We start from the raw sequence: 16,257 nt of genomic DNA, 5'->3' as shown, positions 1-16,257 counted from the left end.
GCACAAATGACTATTTACATGGTCATAATGGGGCCATGATATATTAAATGTTTATTCAAATGTGTAGACTAAAGGCTTTTACTTACTTTTACTTTTTTACTTTACTTACTAAAGGCTTTTACTTTATGTTTATGTACTTTTAATATTGACCACATACTTAAAACAGATTATTAAAGTCAAGTAGAAACATAAGATCCCAAACACACTTTATTCATATAGAACAATAAGGGTATTAATAACTCAAATACTGAATGATTAGGTTTTGGGTCAACTAGAAGTCACCAAGACTATTTTAATGGAAGCAGTATAAAATTACATTTGGTATTTTTCTCAGTTCTCTGGCATTCTTCAAGCTTGCAAAGATTCAGTACACTTTAATAATAGTTTGCTGAACAGCAATAAAATGAACTCATGTCCTTAGAAGTCAGTCTCTTACAAAAAAGACGTTATATCCAAGCTCTATCAAAGCCCCAGCCAGTAAGGCCCATAAAGGAATGAAGACATAGGACAGATTCATGGTAGTAAACTGTTCCAGTTTAGCACAGAGTGCAAGACAGAAGGCTAATTTAAGTAACATTGCAATGAGGTACCAGGCTTTTTTTTTAATATTGTGTGATCCATGTCGAGGGTCAAAGCCAGACTTACATCGCCCAGCCATTTTCACAATCAGCATGACAAGAAGGATAGTATCAAATATCCAGACTGGAATAAATATGAGGAACCAGTTCCAAGGTGCCTTCTCATCCAGTTTCAACACCAACATGATCAAGAAGAGTAATGTGAAAAGCCAGGTGAGGAGTACTCTCTGAGCCAAGGACATTCTCATTTAAACAATTTAAAGAAGCTGTTGCAGGGTCGAAAAAAGGTAAATATATCCTAAGAGAAGGAAAAAAAAAGTCAAGATCTTAAATTTTGGTACCAGAAAAAAAAAATTATTTCTATTCCTGGTTTACAAAGCTGGCTCTTTTTCTCTCATAGATTTCCTAATTTTGAAAACATTTTATCATCTCCCTTTCATAATCCATCAAATTTGTAGCCATCTTTGATAACATCACATCCATCATTCCATACAGCTGTGACAAAACACAATTTTTAGTATATCCACTGAGTGTAAGTTCTATTCAAGATGTTTTAAAAACAGCCTGCTTTTCTTCATTGTTTTTCACACAAATCCAGGCACTCAGGATTTTTTTCCTGTACCTCAGGGATGTTCTTAATTACCCTTTCTTTGTACATTTGCACACCTATTAATTTTCAATCAGTATCAAGGAATACTAAGAAAAAGCATTCAAAATCAAAGAAAGGGTGGTATAAAGCCAGGAGAGGAGTTTTAATAAGGAGGGAACAGTTAGAAACAATTACTACATTAAGTAGAACTATGATTGTACAGAGGTCACTGGGCTAAGTAACAGAACACATGGGTAACACTGGATTTTCACATAGCTTAATCCATGGGTCTTAAATTTTTTAATCAAATTTTCTCAAAGTTCTTATAAATACCTATTTTCTTAGTCTAAAACTTTTTAGTAATACCCATTTTTTTGGTTTGTGGTATATAGCTTTTTTACTACTTGCTACCCAATAATCAAAACCACTTAAAAAACTTGTGATTACTGGATGCGAGATTGTTTAATAATCGGAACTATTTCTTACATTCCTATCCTGTCTTACTGATCGATGTCTGTTTTGCACTAGTACTGTATCGCTGTTACTAGATATGTTCTAATATCTGGGAGGCCTAGTATCTACTTGCTATTTTCTTCTCCAAAATATTTTCTCTTATTTGGCCCTTCCAGTTTTTCAATGCTAAAATCACTAAATTAAAAAAACTCGGAATTTTGATAGGAATCCATCAATCTGTAATACTTAAGTATAAACACATTTAATCTTCACATACAGGTTTACAGTATGTTCCATATTTATTCCAATTTTTATATCAGTCTTGTGACCATCTGGAAAAAGGGTAAACAGAATGGCAAGTCAGAAGCAAGGTTGCATGAAGTTGGGTGAGGTGAGCAGAAGATAACGAAATGCAAACAGGTGACAACATTTTATTCCTCTGAAACACTGGGAGAAGAGAAAATGAAAGACAAGACTTACGATGAGGATGATGAAGGATCAAGAAGAGATTTTCAGTAAAGGAGAGAAATTATAAACAAAGGGAAATAAGCCACTGGGGAATGACAGACTGAGGATGAGAGAGCATATGAGATGGCAAGGGGAAAGATAAGCAGGTCATGCGGATGGTAACAGAAGTATGGGTGACAGGAGTAAAAATGCAGGGAGATAAGAAATAAGGAAAAAGGGAGGAAGCTGGCTAGATAAATCAAATGTCCTAGCCTATCATCTTTAAGTAGTTATATTCTAGGACTAACTTTGATTGTTACATCTTTACTACTTTAAACAGTGGGTAGCTATCACGGTGCAAGAGTATACATCTCTGTTTCATTTCGGTAATGATCTCAGTCTCCGAGCTCCCTTCTTCTTTCCCTTATACTACCCATGTGCTTGCACTCAATTTGTTTACTTAGCTTGAAGATACTTCATACTGCAGTATGAAAAACAGATGCTTTTGCTCCCAGGAAGGCATTTTCTGTGCTGGTCTCCTTTCCTGGCTAGAGGCTGCCATAATGGGATGTGGAATCAAATTTGGAAGAAGAGGCGGAGAGGTGCGTACTGATTAGTAACTACAGATGGGTTTCATACTGTAAATTCAATTTGCTCAATTCCAGTTTCCAATCCCTCTGGCTGTTTTTGTTAACTTTAAAAAAAGTTTACGATAATACATTTGCTTAAACATAACTTCTATCAGCCAGCCATTAAATGAGTCAAGCTTTCCGCCTCCCTCCCCCAACATAGGTCTGAGTAGTAACTCAATAAGAAGGGTAACTGCATTCAAAACAGGTGCTTTAAGATTGGAGGTCAAAAGACTGCAAAAAAAACACAACCTTGTGGCTGCAAGTTTTTTTTAATGTGGGATGCAACAAAGTTTTTTGTGCACTTTCACTAAAAGCACTCTATTGATATTTAAATGATGCTTGAAGGATCACGGGTGCTGGGGTACAAAGATGACATACAACTCTGATTTATTAATAAATCTCCATTAATTTATTATATTTGTTTCCTACTACTCTTCTTTCTCTTTTAAGGAGGGTGGGGGAGCTGCACACTCCAAAATTTTTTAAAGTATTTTTCATTTGAGGTGATTATGTTTTGCACCTGAAGACAGTTAAGTATATACCGCCTATCTGCCTAACACCTGCACTTCCCCTAAATGGAAATCTAAAGGGCCCTGCCCCCACACAGGTCCAGCATCTCGGTATCAGGTGTGTGTGGACCCGGTAACTTGTCCGTGGTGCTTGCCACACCGTTTCCATTTCCCTTCTCGCGACTGCCAGTACACTTCCATATGAACTCGTCCTATCCCAAAGACAGTTTTGCTTAATAAGCCCACAACAAAGAATTCCTCCAGTCACCTTCGAAAGGTACCTACTTCCAACAGCCTTGGCCAACCTGACCATCCCTCAAAGGAGCAGCGTTCTGCTTACATTTACCCGATTTTCGGGCCTACTTGTCTCTAGTACTTCAGGGCGTTCCTAAGGGCGTTCCTAAACTATCCGTACCCTTCAACTTCAAACGCCGACGGTCCGACAGCGGCGCCCTATCCGAACTCCCCCCATTCTGCACTGTGGGCCCAGTACATTTTGGAGTTGAACGCAGTTCTTGTACGATGTGATCCACAACGCAAACAGAAGCCTGGTGCCAATCCGGTGTATGTGGGGCTGGAGGGTGAGGGAATGGGGGCGACGACAAGGGAGGCAGACACAGGGTAGCGGGCGGGGGGCTAGTGCACTTCGGCGTATGCCGGCTCGTCGGAGCCCTGGACTCACCCGGCAGTTCCGCTGTCTGGAGAGCGGAGAGGGGCTCGAAGATCAGGAAATTCGCCAGTTTGGATCCTTGGCCTTTTCCACACTTCTTCCCCCATTAAATCCAGAAGCCATCACATGATAGTCAAGAAAAAGGTACCTCAATTCCGCCTCTTCAAACGACCACGGTACAGGCTCTCTCGGGTGTACCTTAGAGCCGCGCCCACATCCGGGGCAGGGTCTAACGGCCTGGGCCTCTCCTATAGGTAGAGAGAACGCCAATCAGAGAGCTCAGAGGCTCCCTCCCCTGAATTAATTGGGCCATTCAGCCGCCAGTGCAAACCAACCGACTTTTTCGTACAATCCGGTTTGTCAAAAAGATGGCTATAATAGAAGCCATTGGGCCCGCCTCTTGACTGCTACGGGCTAGCAGAAAAGTCAGTCTAAGCAAAGCCGGGAGCGTCCGTGGTCCCATTGGGCCTACAGCTGCCAATTAGACTTTGCAGCGCTCAGCCCCGCCCCCGCAGGGCGCCCCGCCCCTCCTCTGGCTCTGCCAGTCAGAGCCCTGAGACTGCAGGCTCCAGCGCAAAATCCTGCGGGAGAGGGGGTGGGGCGGCGGATCTGGAGGCGGCGCGCCCGCGGGCAGCTTCGTTGTGACTCCTCAGGCTCCCGCGGCGGCGGTGGCGCTCGCCTCGGTGTCTCCCGCGCGCACCCTAGCCGCCTCTAGCGGCGCGGCGCCCTTTCCTAAGGTAAGAGCCGGCATCACCTCCACGCTCGGGCGGGCCGTGTGGAGGTCGTTGGGTTCTGACATAAGCCGAAAATGAAGGTGGATAAGGGAGGAGAGCGGCGAGTGGGATGGAGGTGGGGGCTCCGGGGTCAACGCGTCGTCCTCCCGGCCCGTGACTTCGTCGGGCAGCCGCCGGCACCTGCGCTCCGGGATCCTACCATTTGGCCGGCGGCGGAGGCTCAGTTTCCCTCCTCCCGAACCCGGGCAGTTCTTGAGCGTGGATGGTGACGGCCCGAATCGCAGCGCCGCCTCTCGCCCCTCCCGCCCCTTCTCGAGGCCCCTCTCTTCGCTTCCTTCCCGTGGCGTTCTGTTGGGGGCGCGTCGGGTCCGAGGGCGTGTGCGGTGAGCGGGTGGCCGAGTCCCGGGCAGAGGGGAGCGGCCAGCTAGCAGCGGCCAGAGGAGCGAGCTCGGAAGAAGGAGGCGACTCTGTGCGCTCTGAAAGCCGGCTGGCGGGGGTCGCTGCCCTGCCTTCGCTTAGAGGGCAACAGTTTTCTGATTCCAGGACTGACTGCGGAGCGGGTGCTGAAATCCTTGGCGTGGGCCTTAAAGGGGTATTTCTTGTCTGGAAACAATGCTTGCTTCACATTTTCTTATTTTATTCTGTCTCATGTTGACAGCCAGTGTTTTGGTATTGTTTCTTCAGGTCATAGCTTTGTAATGCAGTGTCTCTTTGTAGAACTTTGGAGAGTATTCTGTCGGTAATCTGACACCCTTTTAATTTTTAGCGTGGTCCCCCTCCCCCTCTCAAAAGGACCTGCTTTATAACAACATGTACTGAGTAGGGAACTACAGAATCTGGGACAATTTCTTAATCTCAGTATCTGTTGACATGTACCAAGTAATTTTAAAATTCGTGTGACTGTATTAAGTGCTTTGTCATTTACACTTGCTTTCTTAATAGTATATCCTACTTACTTTGATTTTAGTCTGTTATTTGTGGTACTTTGATTTTATAGTTTTTGGTTAGCTTTAGCCAACTAGACTTTTGAAGATTTGTCCCCCCGCCCCCTTTGAGATTGTGGCTGTAGCCTTAGTATTTGCTCTTGTCTCAAGGGGTTATGTATTTTTAAAAACTTTTCCCCCCAAATTGATAGCTTTTTAAAGTTTTAAGGGGTAAATTCTAAAAATTTGGAAATTACACACTTTAGCCTAAAGATCTATAAAAATAGCATAGCAATATAAAATCCTAACTTTTTGGAATAACCGCTGCTGTGTTTAAGGGATGGCAGTGGGTCGTCCCTGTCCGGTTCAGTGACTTAATCCTCTAGATTGCAGAGAAATCTTGCAGGTGTGGGGAGAATGAGCTATGTCTGAGACCAGAACACAGGTGGTTCCAGGAGCGTTTTCTTGTTGGGAAAATAGCATGCCTCCCTCACAATTTAGTTGTCTGTGTGCATCCTAGATAGTATTAAGTTAGGTGGTAATAAAGTAGAAAGTGTCTGTGTCTGATTTTCAAAGTTTCTGGTAGGGCTTGAAAATGAGGTAAGCAAATAAAATATACAGTGGGGACACTCTTGCATGGTCAGGCTTCCAAGAATAAACTTTTTTTTGAATCCAAACTGGCACTGGCCAGTTGGCTGTAAAAGTCAAGTAAGTGACCTGACCAATTTTTAAGCCATGAACCTTTTTGGCTAGTCCATTTCATTCAAAATTACAAGGAATTTCTTTTTTTTAAGTTTTTATTGGATATAGTTGATTTACAATGTTGTTAGTTTCAGGTGTACAGCAAAGTGAATCAGTTATACATATATCCACTCTTTTTTGGACGCTCTTCCTATGTAGGCTATTATAAGTATTGAGTAGAGTTTCCTGTGCTATGCAGTAAATCCTTATTATCTTTTTTATATGTAGTAGTGTCTATATATCAGTCCCAATTTTCCAATTTATCTCTCCTCTTTACACCCAGTAACCATAAGTTTGTTTTCTACATCTGTAACTATTTCTGTTCTGTAGGTGAGTTCATTTATACCCTTTTAAACTATTCCACATATAAGTGATATCATGTATTTGTTTTTCTCTGACTTCACTCAGTATGACAGTCTGTAGGTCCATCCATGTTGCTGCAAATGGAATTATTTCTTTCTTTCTTTATGACTTGAGTAATACCAACATTTCAAGAATTCATAATGAAAAAGGATTCCCTAGACTGAGCTGAAGAAAATTTAGGGTAGCATGTAGAAAAAAATGAGGATCAAAAAAATAGTTCAGTTGCCTCTGTATTACCTCATTTAATCGTTATAATCCTAAGAGGTAGCTACAGTGATTACTATCCTCCTATGAGTTAACGTAGTTAACACATGTGTTCAAGATTTCTCAGATAATAAGTTTAGAGGTGGAATTCACATCTAAGCGAGCTAATTACAAAGCCTGTATTCCAAACTGTTGTTTTACCATCACAGTAAAAATGGCTTCATACAGATTTGGTTGAAGGCGACTAATCAGTGGAAAATAATGCTTCAGAATAAACTTAATATTTGGTAACACTTTGTGATCACTGTATAGTAAGCACTGTTGACTATTGCTGGAGTGTAAGGATGGAGTCCTTCCCTGTCTTTGAGGAACATCCCTTTAGTGAGAGAGAGAGATGTGAACAAATGATGGTAATACAATACAGTGTATATTGTACTATAAGAGAGTGCCATAAAGTCTGTGGTTTCATGGAAGGAGAATTGAGTTAAAGTTCAGACCAGCATTTGAATTCCTGTTTTGCTTTGTGACCTGGAAACATGATACCAAATTTCATTCATGTTTAGTTTCCTTATCTGTTAAGTGGAGAGAATAATACTTCAAAGAGGAGTATTAAGCAAAATATGTAAAGTACTGGCTTATTGGTATGTGGATGAATAAAATCCTGAATGAGGAATAAGAAACAAGTAAATTGAACAGAGTTGAGATGGGTTGGAGGTTTACCAGGGCGCTATCTCTGGAGCCTTAAGGGTGACTGATAACTTGTGGGGAGGAAGGGCATCAACACAGACAGAACACACAGAATCAGAGGCAGGATCTCAGAACAGGAATATGGATTGTTGAGGGAATGGCAAGTAATTGTGGCTCTGTATACAAAGTATTTGCAAAGGCCAAATGTAAATGGTAATTGTGTAGAAATGTGGCTGGGCAATTTTAGTAGTTAGAAATTATATATTTTATAAGAGTATCTCAAGAGTGTGAATTGTTACTTTTTTATTTAATATGTACTTTTTAATACTTACTAAAACTGATTTCCAAATGTGTTCAGGCAAGCAACTATTTCATTATGATGTTTATCTTAACCAGTAAAAGAAGACTAAGGCAACTGCACCTGATTCAAGGGAAGCATTTTGGGATTATTTTAAAAAGAAAAATAATCTTGAGAATTCCCTGGATGTCCAGTGATACACTTCCACTGCAGGAGGTGCGTGTTGGATCCCTAGTTGGGAACTAAGATTCTGTAGGATGTGGGGTGCCACCGAACAAATGAAAGTAAAACAGTCTTAACTAAGTGATTGCCTTTCCTTAACCTGACCTACCGCGTTGCCACGTAGAGTCAATATTGCACACTACCCTTGGCATATATTTTACCATCTTTTCTGACCCAAAACTTGAGATGTGACAGTCTAACAGAATGTTTTAAATTGAGACTGTCCTTGAAAACCTGAGAAAAAGCCCATGCTTATGTCTTCTCTTCAGGATATCACAGAACCATAAATACTCACATTGGATTTATAAATGTGGATCACTTGATAACTAAAATCATATGACTAAGTTGAAAATACCAAATGACATTTAGGAAAGCTGCCTTTTTAGTCCAACTTGTTAAGTGTCATGTAGACGCGTAAATGACACAAAATAATAGAGGTGAGCTTTCAGAGGAAAAAAATTGCTTCCTAAAACAGGTAATTTTAGAAGATTAGGAAAGAAAATATGTCGGACTTCATTTTGAACAGAATTTTGAACAGAAACTGGGGCAGGAAATGGCTGTGGCTGAACTACTACCTGATAATAATCATAACATGATTAAATGTGACATTTAATGAGAGGAAGTAAAGGAGAAAAAGTGCACTGTATGCAGCTTTCCAGTTTTAGAAACAGTAGGGAAAGGGGCTATTAAAAGTGTATCTACAGAAATTTTGAAGACATGTAGTAGGCACACTTGTTGCATGAATGAAATCACCTTGGTCAAAAATTAAGCAAGAGGCCCCTTAAAGGTAGCAGAAAGCTTATGAAAGTTATGTGTCACAAGTTTTGGTGCCCTACAGATCTAGTTAAAGTGTCAATTCTGCACTCCACCAGTTGTCTTAATTTTCGGCTCATCATGCAATCTTTCTCAGAGTTCAGTTCAGTCGCTCAGTCATGTCCAACTCTTTGCGACTCCATGAATCACAGCACGCCAGGCCTCCCTGTCCATCACCAACTCCCGGAGTTCACTCAAACTCACGTCCATCGAGTCGGTGATGCCATCCAGCCATCTCATCCTCTGTCGTCCCCTTCTCCTCCTGCCCCCAGTCCCTCCCAGGATCAGGGTCTTTTTCCAGTGAGTCAACTCTTCACATGAGGTGGCCAAAGTACTGGAGTTTCAGCTTTAGCATCAGTCCTTCCAGTGAACACCCAGGGCTGATTTCCTTTAGACTGGACTGGTTGGATCTCCTTGCAGTCCAAGGGACTCTCAAGAGTCTTTTCTAACACCACAGTTCAAAAGCATTAATTCTTTGGCACTCAGCTTTCTTCACAGTTTTAGTTTTATTTAATCATAAAATGGAGATACTTTGCAAAATTTTGAAAATGAGATGAACTAATGTATGTGAAGCATTTGATACATGGCCTGGCTTATAAAACTTGCCAAAAAAAAAAGTTGCTACAGTTCAACCAAGTTGAAAAGATGTACTTAAAAAAAAAATACAATTCTTGAGGTTTCCCTGGTGGTCCAATGGCTAGGACGCTGAAGTCCTGAAGTAAGGGGCTCGAGTTCAATTTCTGGTCAGGGAAATAGATCCCACATGCCCAACTAAAGATCCGCATGATGCAATGAAGAGTTAGCACAGCCAAATAAAATAGTATAAATATTAAAAATGTAAAAAAATATAATTCTCAAGTAGAATCAGGAAAGCCAGAAAATGGCAAACAGTGAAAACTTTAAAAGGAGGCAAAGGATGTTACATAGGTAATAAGCAGAATTCAGTAAAGAATGGAATCATTACAGCCACATACAACAAAAAAGGGAGAGAGCTTCACATTCCCAAATTTTTTTCTGAAGAAAGTAGGTCAGACTCATTAAACCAGATAGAGCAAATAAATAGGGTGGGCTTCCCAGGTATCTCACAGAAGAACTGTACAAAAAGGATCTTCATGACCCAGATAATCACGATGGTGTGATCACTCACCTAGAGCTGGACATCTGGAATGTGAAGTCAACTGGGCCTTAGAAAGCATCACTACGAACAAAGCTAGTGGAGGTGATGGAATTCCAGTGGAGCTATTTCAAATCCTGAAAGATGATGTTGTGAGAGTGCTGCACTCAATATGCCAGCAAATTTGGAAAACTCAGCAGTGGCCACAGGACTCGAAAAGGTCAGTTTTCACTTCAATCCCAAAGAAAGGCAATGCCAAAGAATGCTCAAACTACCACACAATTGGACTCATCTCACACGCTAGTAAAGTAATGCTCAAAATTCTCCAAGCCAGGCTTCAGCAATACGTGAACCGTGAACTTCCTGATGTTCAAGCTGGTTTTAGAAAAGGCAGAGGAACCAGAGATCAAATTGCCAACATCCGCTGGATCATGGAAAAAGCAAGAGAGTTCCAGAGAAACATCTATTTCTGCTTTATTGACTATGCCAAAGCCTTTGACTGTGTGGATCACAATAAACTGTGGAAAATTCTGAAAGAGATAGGAATACCAGACCACCTGAACTGCCACTTGAGAAACCTGTATGCAGGTCAGGAAGCAACAGTTAGAACTGGACATGGAACAACAGACTGGTTCCAAATAGGAAAAGGAGTACATCAAGGCTGTATATTGTCACCCTGCTTATTTCACTTATATGCAGAGAACATCATGAGAAACGCTGGGCTGGAAGAAGCACAAGCTGGAATCAAGATTGCCGGGAGAAATATTGATAACCTCAGATATGCAGATGACACCACCCTTATGGCAGAAAGTGAAGAGGAACTAAAAAGCCTCTTGAAAGTGAAAGAGGAGAGTGAAAAAGTTGGCTTAAAGCTCAACATTCAGAAAATGAAGATCATGGCATCCGGTCCCATCACTTCATGGGAAATAGATGGGGAAACAGTGGAAACAGTTTATTTTTTGGGGCTCCAAAATCACTGCAGATGGTGATTGCAGCCATGAAATTAAAAGATGCTTACTCCTTAGAAGAAAAGAGGTCCATCTAGTCAAGGCTATGGTTTTTCCAGTGGTCATGTATGGATGTGAGAGTTGGAGTGTGAAGAAGGCTGAGCGCGGAAGAATTGATGCTTTTGAACTGTGGTGTTGAAGAAGATTCTTGAGAGTCACTTGGACTGCAAGGAGATCCAACCAAAGGAGATCAGCCCTGGGATTTCTTTGGAAGGAATGATGCTAAAGCTGGAACTCCAGTACTTTGGCCACCTCATGGGAAGAGTTGACTCACTGGAAAAGACTCTGATGCTGGGAGGGATTGGGGGCAGTAGGAGAAGGGGACGACCGAGGATGAGATGGCTGGATGGCATCACGGACTCGATGGACGTGAGTCTGAGTCAATTCCGGGAGTTGGTGATGGTCAGGGAGGCCTGGCATGCTATGATTCATGGGATTGCAAAGAGTCGGACACGACTGAGTGGCTTAACTTCAGAACTTCCCAGGTATCTCAGTAAGAATCCACCTGCTCATTCAGAAACTGCAGGACACATGGGTTTGATCCCTGAGTTGGGAAAATCCCCTGGAGGAGAAAATGCCAACCCAGTTCAGTGTTCTTGCCTAGAGAATCCCATGGATAGAGGAGCCTGGCGAGCTACAATCCATGGGATCACAAAGAGTTGGACAAGACTGAGCAATTGAGTACTTCTTTTCCTATTTGGAGCCAGTCTGTTGTTCCATGTCCAGTTCTAACTGTTGCTTCCTGACCTGCATATAGGTTTCTCAAGAGTCAGGTCACGTGGTCAGGTATTCCCATTTCTTGAAGAATTTTCCAGTTTATTGTGATCCACACAGTCAAAGGCTTTGGCATCGTCAATAAAACAGAAATAGATGTTTTTCTGGAACTCTCTTGCTTTTTCCATGATCCAGCGGATGTTGGCAATTTGATCTCTGGTTCCTCTGCCTTTTCTAAAACCAGCTTGAACATCAGGAAGTTCACGGTTCACGTATTGCTGAAGCCTGGCTTGGAGAATTTTGAGCATTACTTTACTAGCATGTGAGATGAGTGCAATTGTGTGGTAGTTTGAGCATTCTTTGGCATTGCCTTTCTTTGGGATTGGAATGAAAACTGACCTTTTCGAGTCCTGTGGCCACTGCTGAGTTTTCCAAATTTGCTGGCATATTGAGTGCAGCACTCTCACAACATCATCTTTCAGGATTTGAAATAGCTCCACTGGAATTCCATCACCTCCACTAGCTTTGTTCATAGTGATGCTTTCTAAGGCCCACTTGACTTCACGTTCCAGAATGTCTGGCTCTAGGTGAGTGATCACACCATTGTGATTATCTTGGTCATGAAGATCTTTTTTGTATAGTTCTTCTGTGTATTCTTGCCACCTTTTCTTAATATCTTCTGCTTCTATTAAGTCCATACCATTTCTGTCCTTTATCGAACCCATCTTTGCATGAAATGTCTCCTTGGTAGCTCTAATTTTCTTGAAGAGATCTCTAGTCTTTCCCATTCTGTTGTTTTCCTCTATTTCTTTACGTTGATTGCTGAGGAATGCTTTCTTATCTCTTCTTGGTATTCTTTGGAACTCTGCATTCAGATGCTTATATCTTTTTTTTTTCTCCTTTGCTTTTTGCTTCTCTTCTTTTCACAGCTATTTGTAAGGCCTCGTCAGACAGCCATTTTGCTTTTTTGCATTTCTTTTCCATGGGAATGGTCTTGATCCCTGTCTCTTGTACAGTGTCACGAACTTCCATCCATAGTTTATCAGGCACTCTATCTATCAGATCTAGATAAATCTATTTAATAGATCTTAAATCTATTTCTTACTTCCACTGTATAATCATAAGGGATTTGATTTAGGTCATACCTGAACGGTCTAGTGGTTTTCCCTACTTTCTTCAATTTAAGCCTGAATTTGGCAATAAGGAGTTCATGATCTGAGCCACAGCAACAGACCGGTTCCAAATAGGAAAAGGAGTACGTCAAGGCTGTATATTGTCACCCTGCTTATTTAACTTATATGCAGAGTACATCATGAGAAATGCTAGGCTGGAAGAAGTACAAGCTGGAATCAAGATTGCCGGGAGAAATTCAATAACCTCAGATATGCAGATGACACCACCCTTATGGCAGAAAGTGAAGAGGAACTAAAAAGCCTCTTGATGAAAGTGAAAGAGGAGAGTGAAAAAATTGGCTTAAAGCTCAACATTCAGAAAATGAAGATCATGGCATCTGGTCCCATCACTTCATGGCAAATAGATGGGGTAACAGTGGAAGCAGTGTCAGACTTAATTTTCTTGGGCTCCAAAATCACTGCAGATGGTGATTGCAGCCATGAAATTAAAAGACACGTCTTCCTTGAAAGAAAAGTTATGACCAACCTAGATAGCATATTCAAAAGCAGAGACATTACTTGCCAACAAAGTTCCAGCTAGTCAAGGCTATGCTTTTTCCAGTAGTCATGTATGGATGTGAGAGTTGGACTGTGAAGAAAGCTGAGCACTGAAGAATTGATGCTTTTGAACTGTGGTGTTGGAGAAGACACTTGAGAGTCCCTTGGACTGTAAAGGAGGTCCAACCAATCCATTCTGAAGGAGATCAGTCCTGGGTGTTCTTTGGAAGGACTAATGCTAAAGCTGAAACTCCAATACTTTGGCCACCTCATGCGAAGAGTTGACTCATTGGAAAAGACCCTGATGCTGGGAGGGATTGGGGGCAAGAGGTGAAGGGGACGACAGAGGATGAGATGGCTGGATGGTATCACTGACATGATGCACATGAGCTGAGTGAACTCTGGGAGTTGGTGATGGACAGTGAGGCCTGATGTGCTGAGATTCATGGGATTGCAAAGAGTTAGACACGACTGAGCAACTGAACTGAACTGAGCAATTGAGTACACACACACACACACACACACACACGAAGTCTCCCTTTTGGCCTCTGAATGTTTACATGTACCATTGTTGTTGTTTAGTCATATCTGACTCTTTTCAACCCAGTGAACTGCAGCACACTAGGCTTCCCTGTTCTTCACCATCTCCCAGAGCTTGCTCAAGCTCATGTCCATTGAGTCAGTGATGACATCCAGCCATCTCATCCTCTCTCGTCCCGTTCTCCTCCTGCCTTCACACTTTCCCAGCATCAGTGTCTTTTCAAATGAGTCAATTCTTCACATCAGGTGTCCCAAGTATTGGAGCTTCAGCATCAGTCCCCCCAGTGAATATTCAAGACTGATTTCCTTGAGCATTGACTGGTTTGATTTGATCTCCTTGCAGTCCAAAGGACCCTCAAGAGTCTTCTCCAGCACCACAGTTCAAAAGCATCAATTCTGTGGTGCTCAGCCTTCCTTATAGTTCAACTCTCACATCTATACGTGAGTACTGGAAAAACCATAGCTTTGACTAGATGGACCTTTGTCTGCAAAGTAATGTCTCTGCTTTTTAATATGCTGTCTAAGTTGGTCATACCTTTTCTTCCAAGTAGCAAGTATCTTTTAATTTCAGATGGTGATTGCAGTCACCATCTGCGGTGATTTTGGAGCCCAAGAAAATCAAGTCTGTTACTGTTTCCATTGTGTGCCTGCCTGTTCGTGATGGGACTGGATGCCATGATCTTTGTTTTTTGAATGTTGAGCTTTAAGCCAACTTTTTCACTCTCCTCTTTCACCTTCATCAAGAAGCTCTTTAGTTTCTCTTCACTTTCTGCCATAAGCTTGGTGTCATCTGCATATCTGAGGTTATTGAAGTTTCTCCCAGCAGTCTTGATTCCTGCTTGTGCTTCATCCAGCCTGGCATTTCACATAATATACTCTGCGAATAAGTTAAATAAGCAGGGTGACAGTGTTCAGCCTTGAAATACTCCTTTCCCGATTTGGAACCAGTCAGTTGTTCCATGTCCGGTTCTGTTGCTTCTTGACTTGCATACAGGTTTCTCTGGAGACAGGTAAGGTGGTCTGGTAGTCCCCTCTCTTTAAGAATTTTCCAATTTGTTGCCATCCACACAGTCAAAAGCGTTAGCATAGTCAGTGAAGCAGAAGTAAATATTCTTCTGGAATTCGCTTGCTTTTTTAAATTTGGCAGTTTAATCTCTGGTTCCTCTGCTTTTTCTAAATCAACTCGAACATCTGGAAGTTTTTGGTTCATGTACTGTTGAAGCCTAGCTTGGAGAATTTTGTGTGTTACTTTGCTAGCATGTGAAATGAATGCAGTTGTGTGGTAGTCTGTACATTCTTTGGCATTGCCCTTCTTTTGGATTGAAATGAAAACTAACCTTTTCCAGTCCTGTGGCCACTGCTGAGTTTTCCAAATTTGCTGGTATATTGAGTGCAGCACTTTAAGAGCATCATCTTTTAGGATTTGAAATAGCTCAACTGGAATGCCATCACCTCCACTATCTTTGTTTGTAGTGATGCTTCCTAAGGCCCACTTGCCTTCACATTCCAGGATGTCTGGCTATATGTGAGTGATGTCATTGTCGTAAATGTGCCATATGTTGAAGAACATATCATCTTTTCTTCTCTTGTATTGCCTATTCTGGTGAATGGCTCTTCTAATGTTCAGGCCGGGAATCATGGAATATCCTTTCTCTTTAATTCCCCATAGCTTTCAAGTCCAATCAGTCACTGCATCTGCTTATTCTCTCTACTAGTTATCTATTTTATTAATGCCCTATCCCAACACCGACCCCAGGTTAATAAAAATGCTCATTGCCACTGACTTATTTCATGTCCTTGTCATTTTATTCTCTAGTCTCTTTACCTTTTTTTTTTTTTGACCTTGAGGCATTCAGGATCTTAGTTCCCTGACCAGGGATCAAACCTGGGCCCCCTGCAGCAGAAGTGCAGAGTCTTAACCACTGAACCGCCAAGGAAGTCCCAGGTCTCTTTGATTTTAATTTAGCCTCATGTTAACCAATTCTCTACACGACTTCCTTCCAGAATGATTTTACTGAAATACTAACATAACCATATCAAATTTCTATCTGTAATGCTTGTTCATGAGAGTTAATAAATATTTGATCTCTCCAGGTATTGATATCTTAAACTTAAGATGAATTTAAGTGGCTAGCATACTTACACCTGGAGTTTTCTTTATGGGAAAGATTTTAGCTTCAAATTCTATTTATTTATTACTTCTTTTTATTTATGTCTTTTTGAGTAAGCATCAGTTGTTTGTATCTTTCAAGGAACTTGTTAATTCAGTTTAAATTGTTAAATTCAGGGGCATACATGTTCATAGTATTCCTTTATTATCTTTTTAATATCTCTAAGATCTGTAGTAAT

At 41.5% G+C, this 16,257-nt stretch overlaps 1 protein-coding gene and 1 non-coding gene across 2 annotated transcripts; both read right to left on the bottom strand.

Moving 5' to 3' along the window:
• Window positions 1–246: 246 nt before the first annotated feature.
• TMEM60 (transmembrane protein 60) lies at window positions 247–4,050 on the bottom strand. The gene is made up of 2 exons (XM_068973257.1): window positions 3,891–4,050; window positions 247–876 (listed from the first exon to the last, which is right to left on the bottom strand). The coding sequence occupies exon 2, from the start codon at window positions 824–826 to the stop codon at window positions 425–427; it is 402 nt and encodes a 133-aa protein (XP_068829358.1). The 5' UTR covers window positions 827–876; window positions 3,891–4,050; the 3' UTR covers window positions 247–424.
• Window positions 4,051–15,772: 11,722 nt separating this feature from the next.
• On the bottom strand, window positions 15,773–15,845 carry TRNAR-UCU (transfer RNA arginine (anticodon UCU)). The gene has a single exon. It is a non-coding gene; the product is annotated as a tRNA-Arg (tRNA).
• Window positions 15,846–16,257: the final 412 nt, after the last annotated feature.

This window comes from Capricornis sumatraensis, chromosome 5, assembly GCF_032405125.1.
Source record: "Capricornis sumatraensis isolate serow.1 chromosome 5, serow.2, whole genome shotgun sequence".
In the NCBI taxonomy this organism is placed as follows: Eukaryota; Metazoa; Chordata; class Mammalia; order Artiodactyla; family Bovidae; genus Capricornis; species Capricornis sumatraensis.
This window is presented reverse-complemented; position numbering and strand designations above follow the sequence as displayed.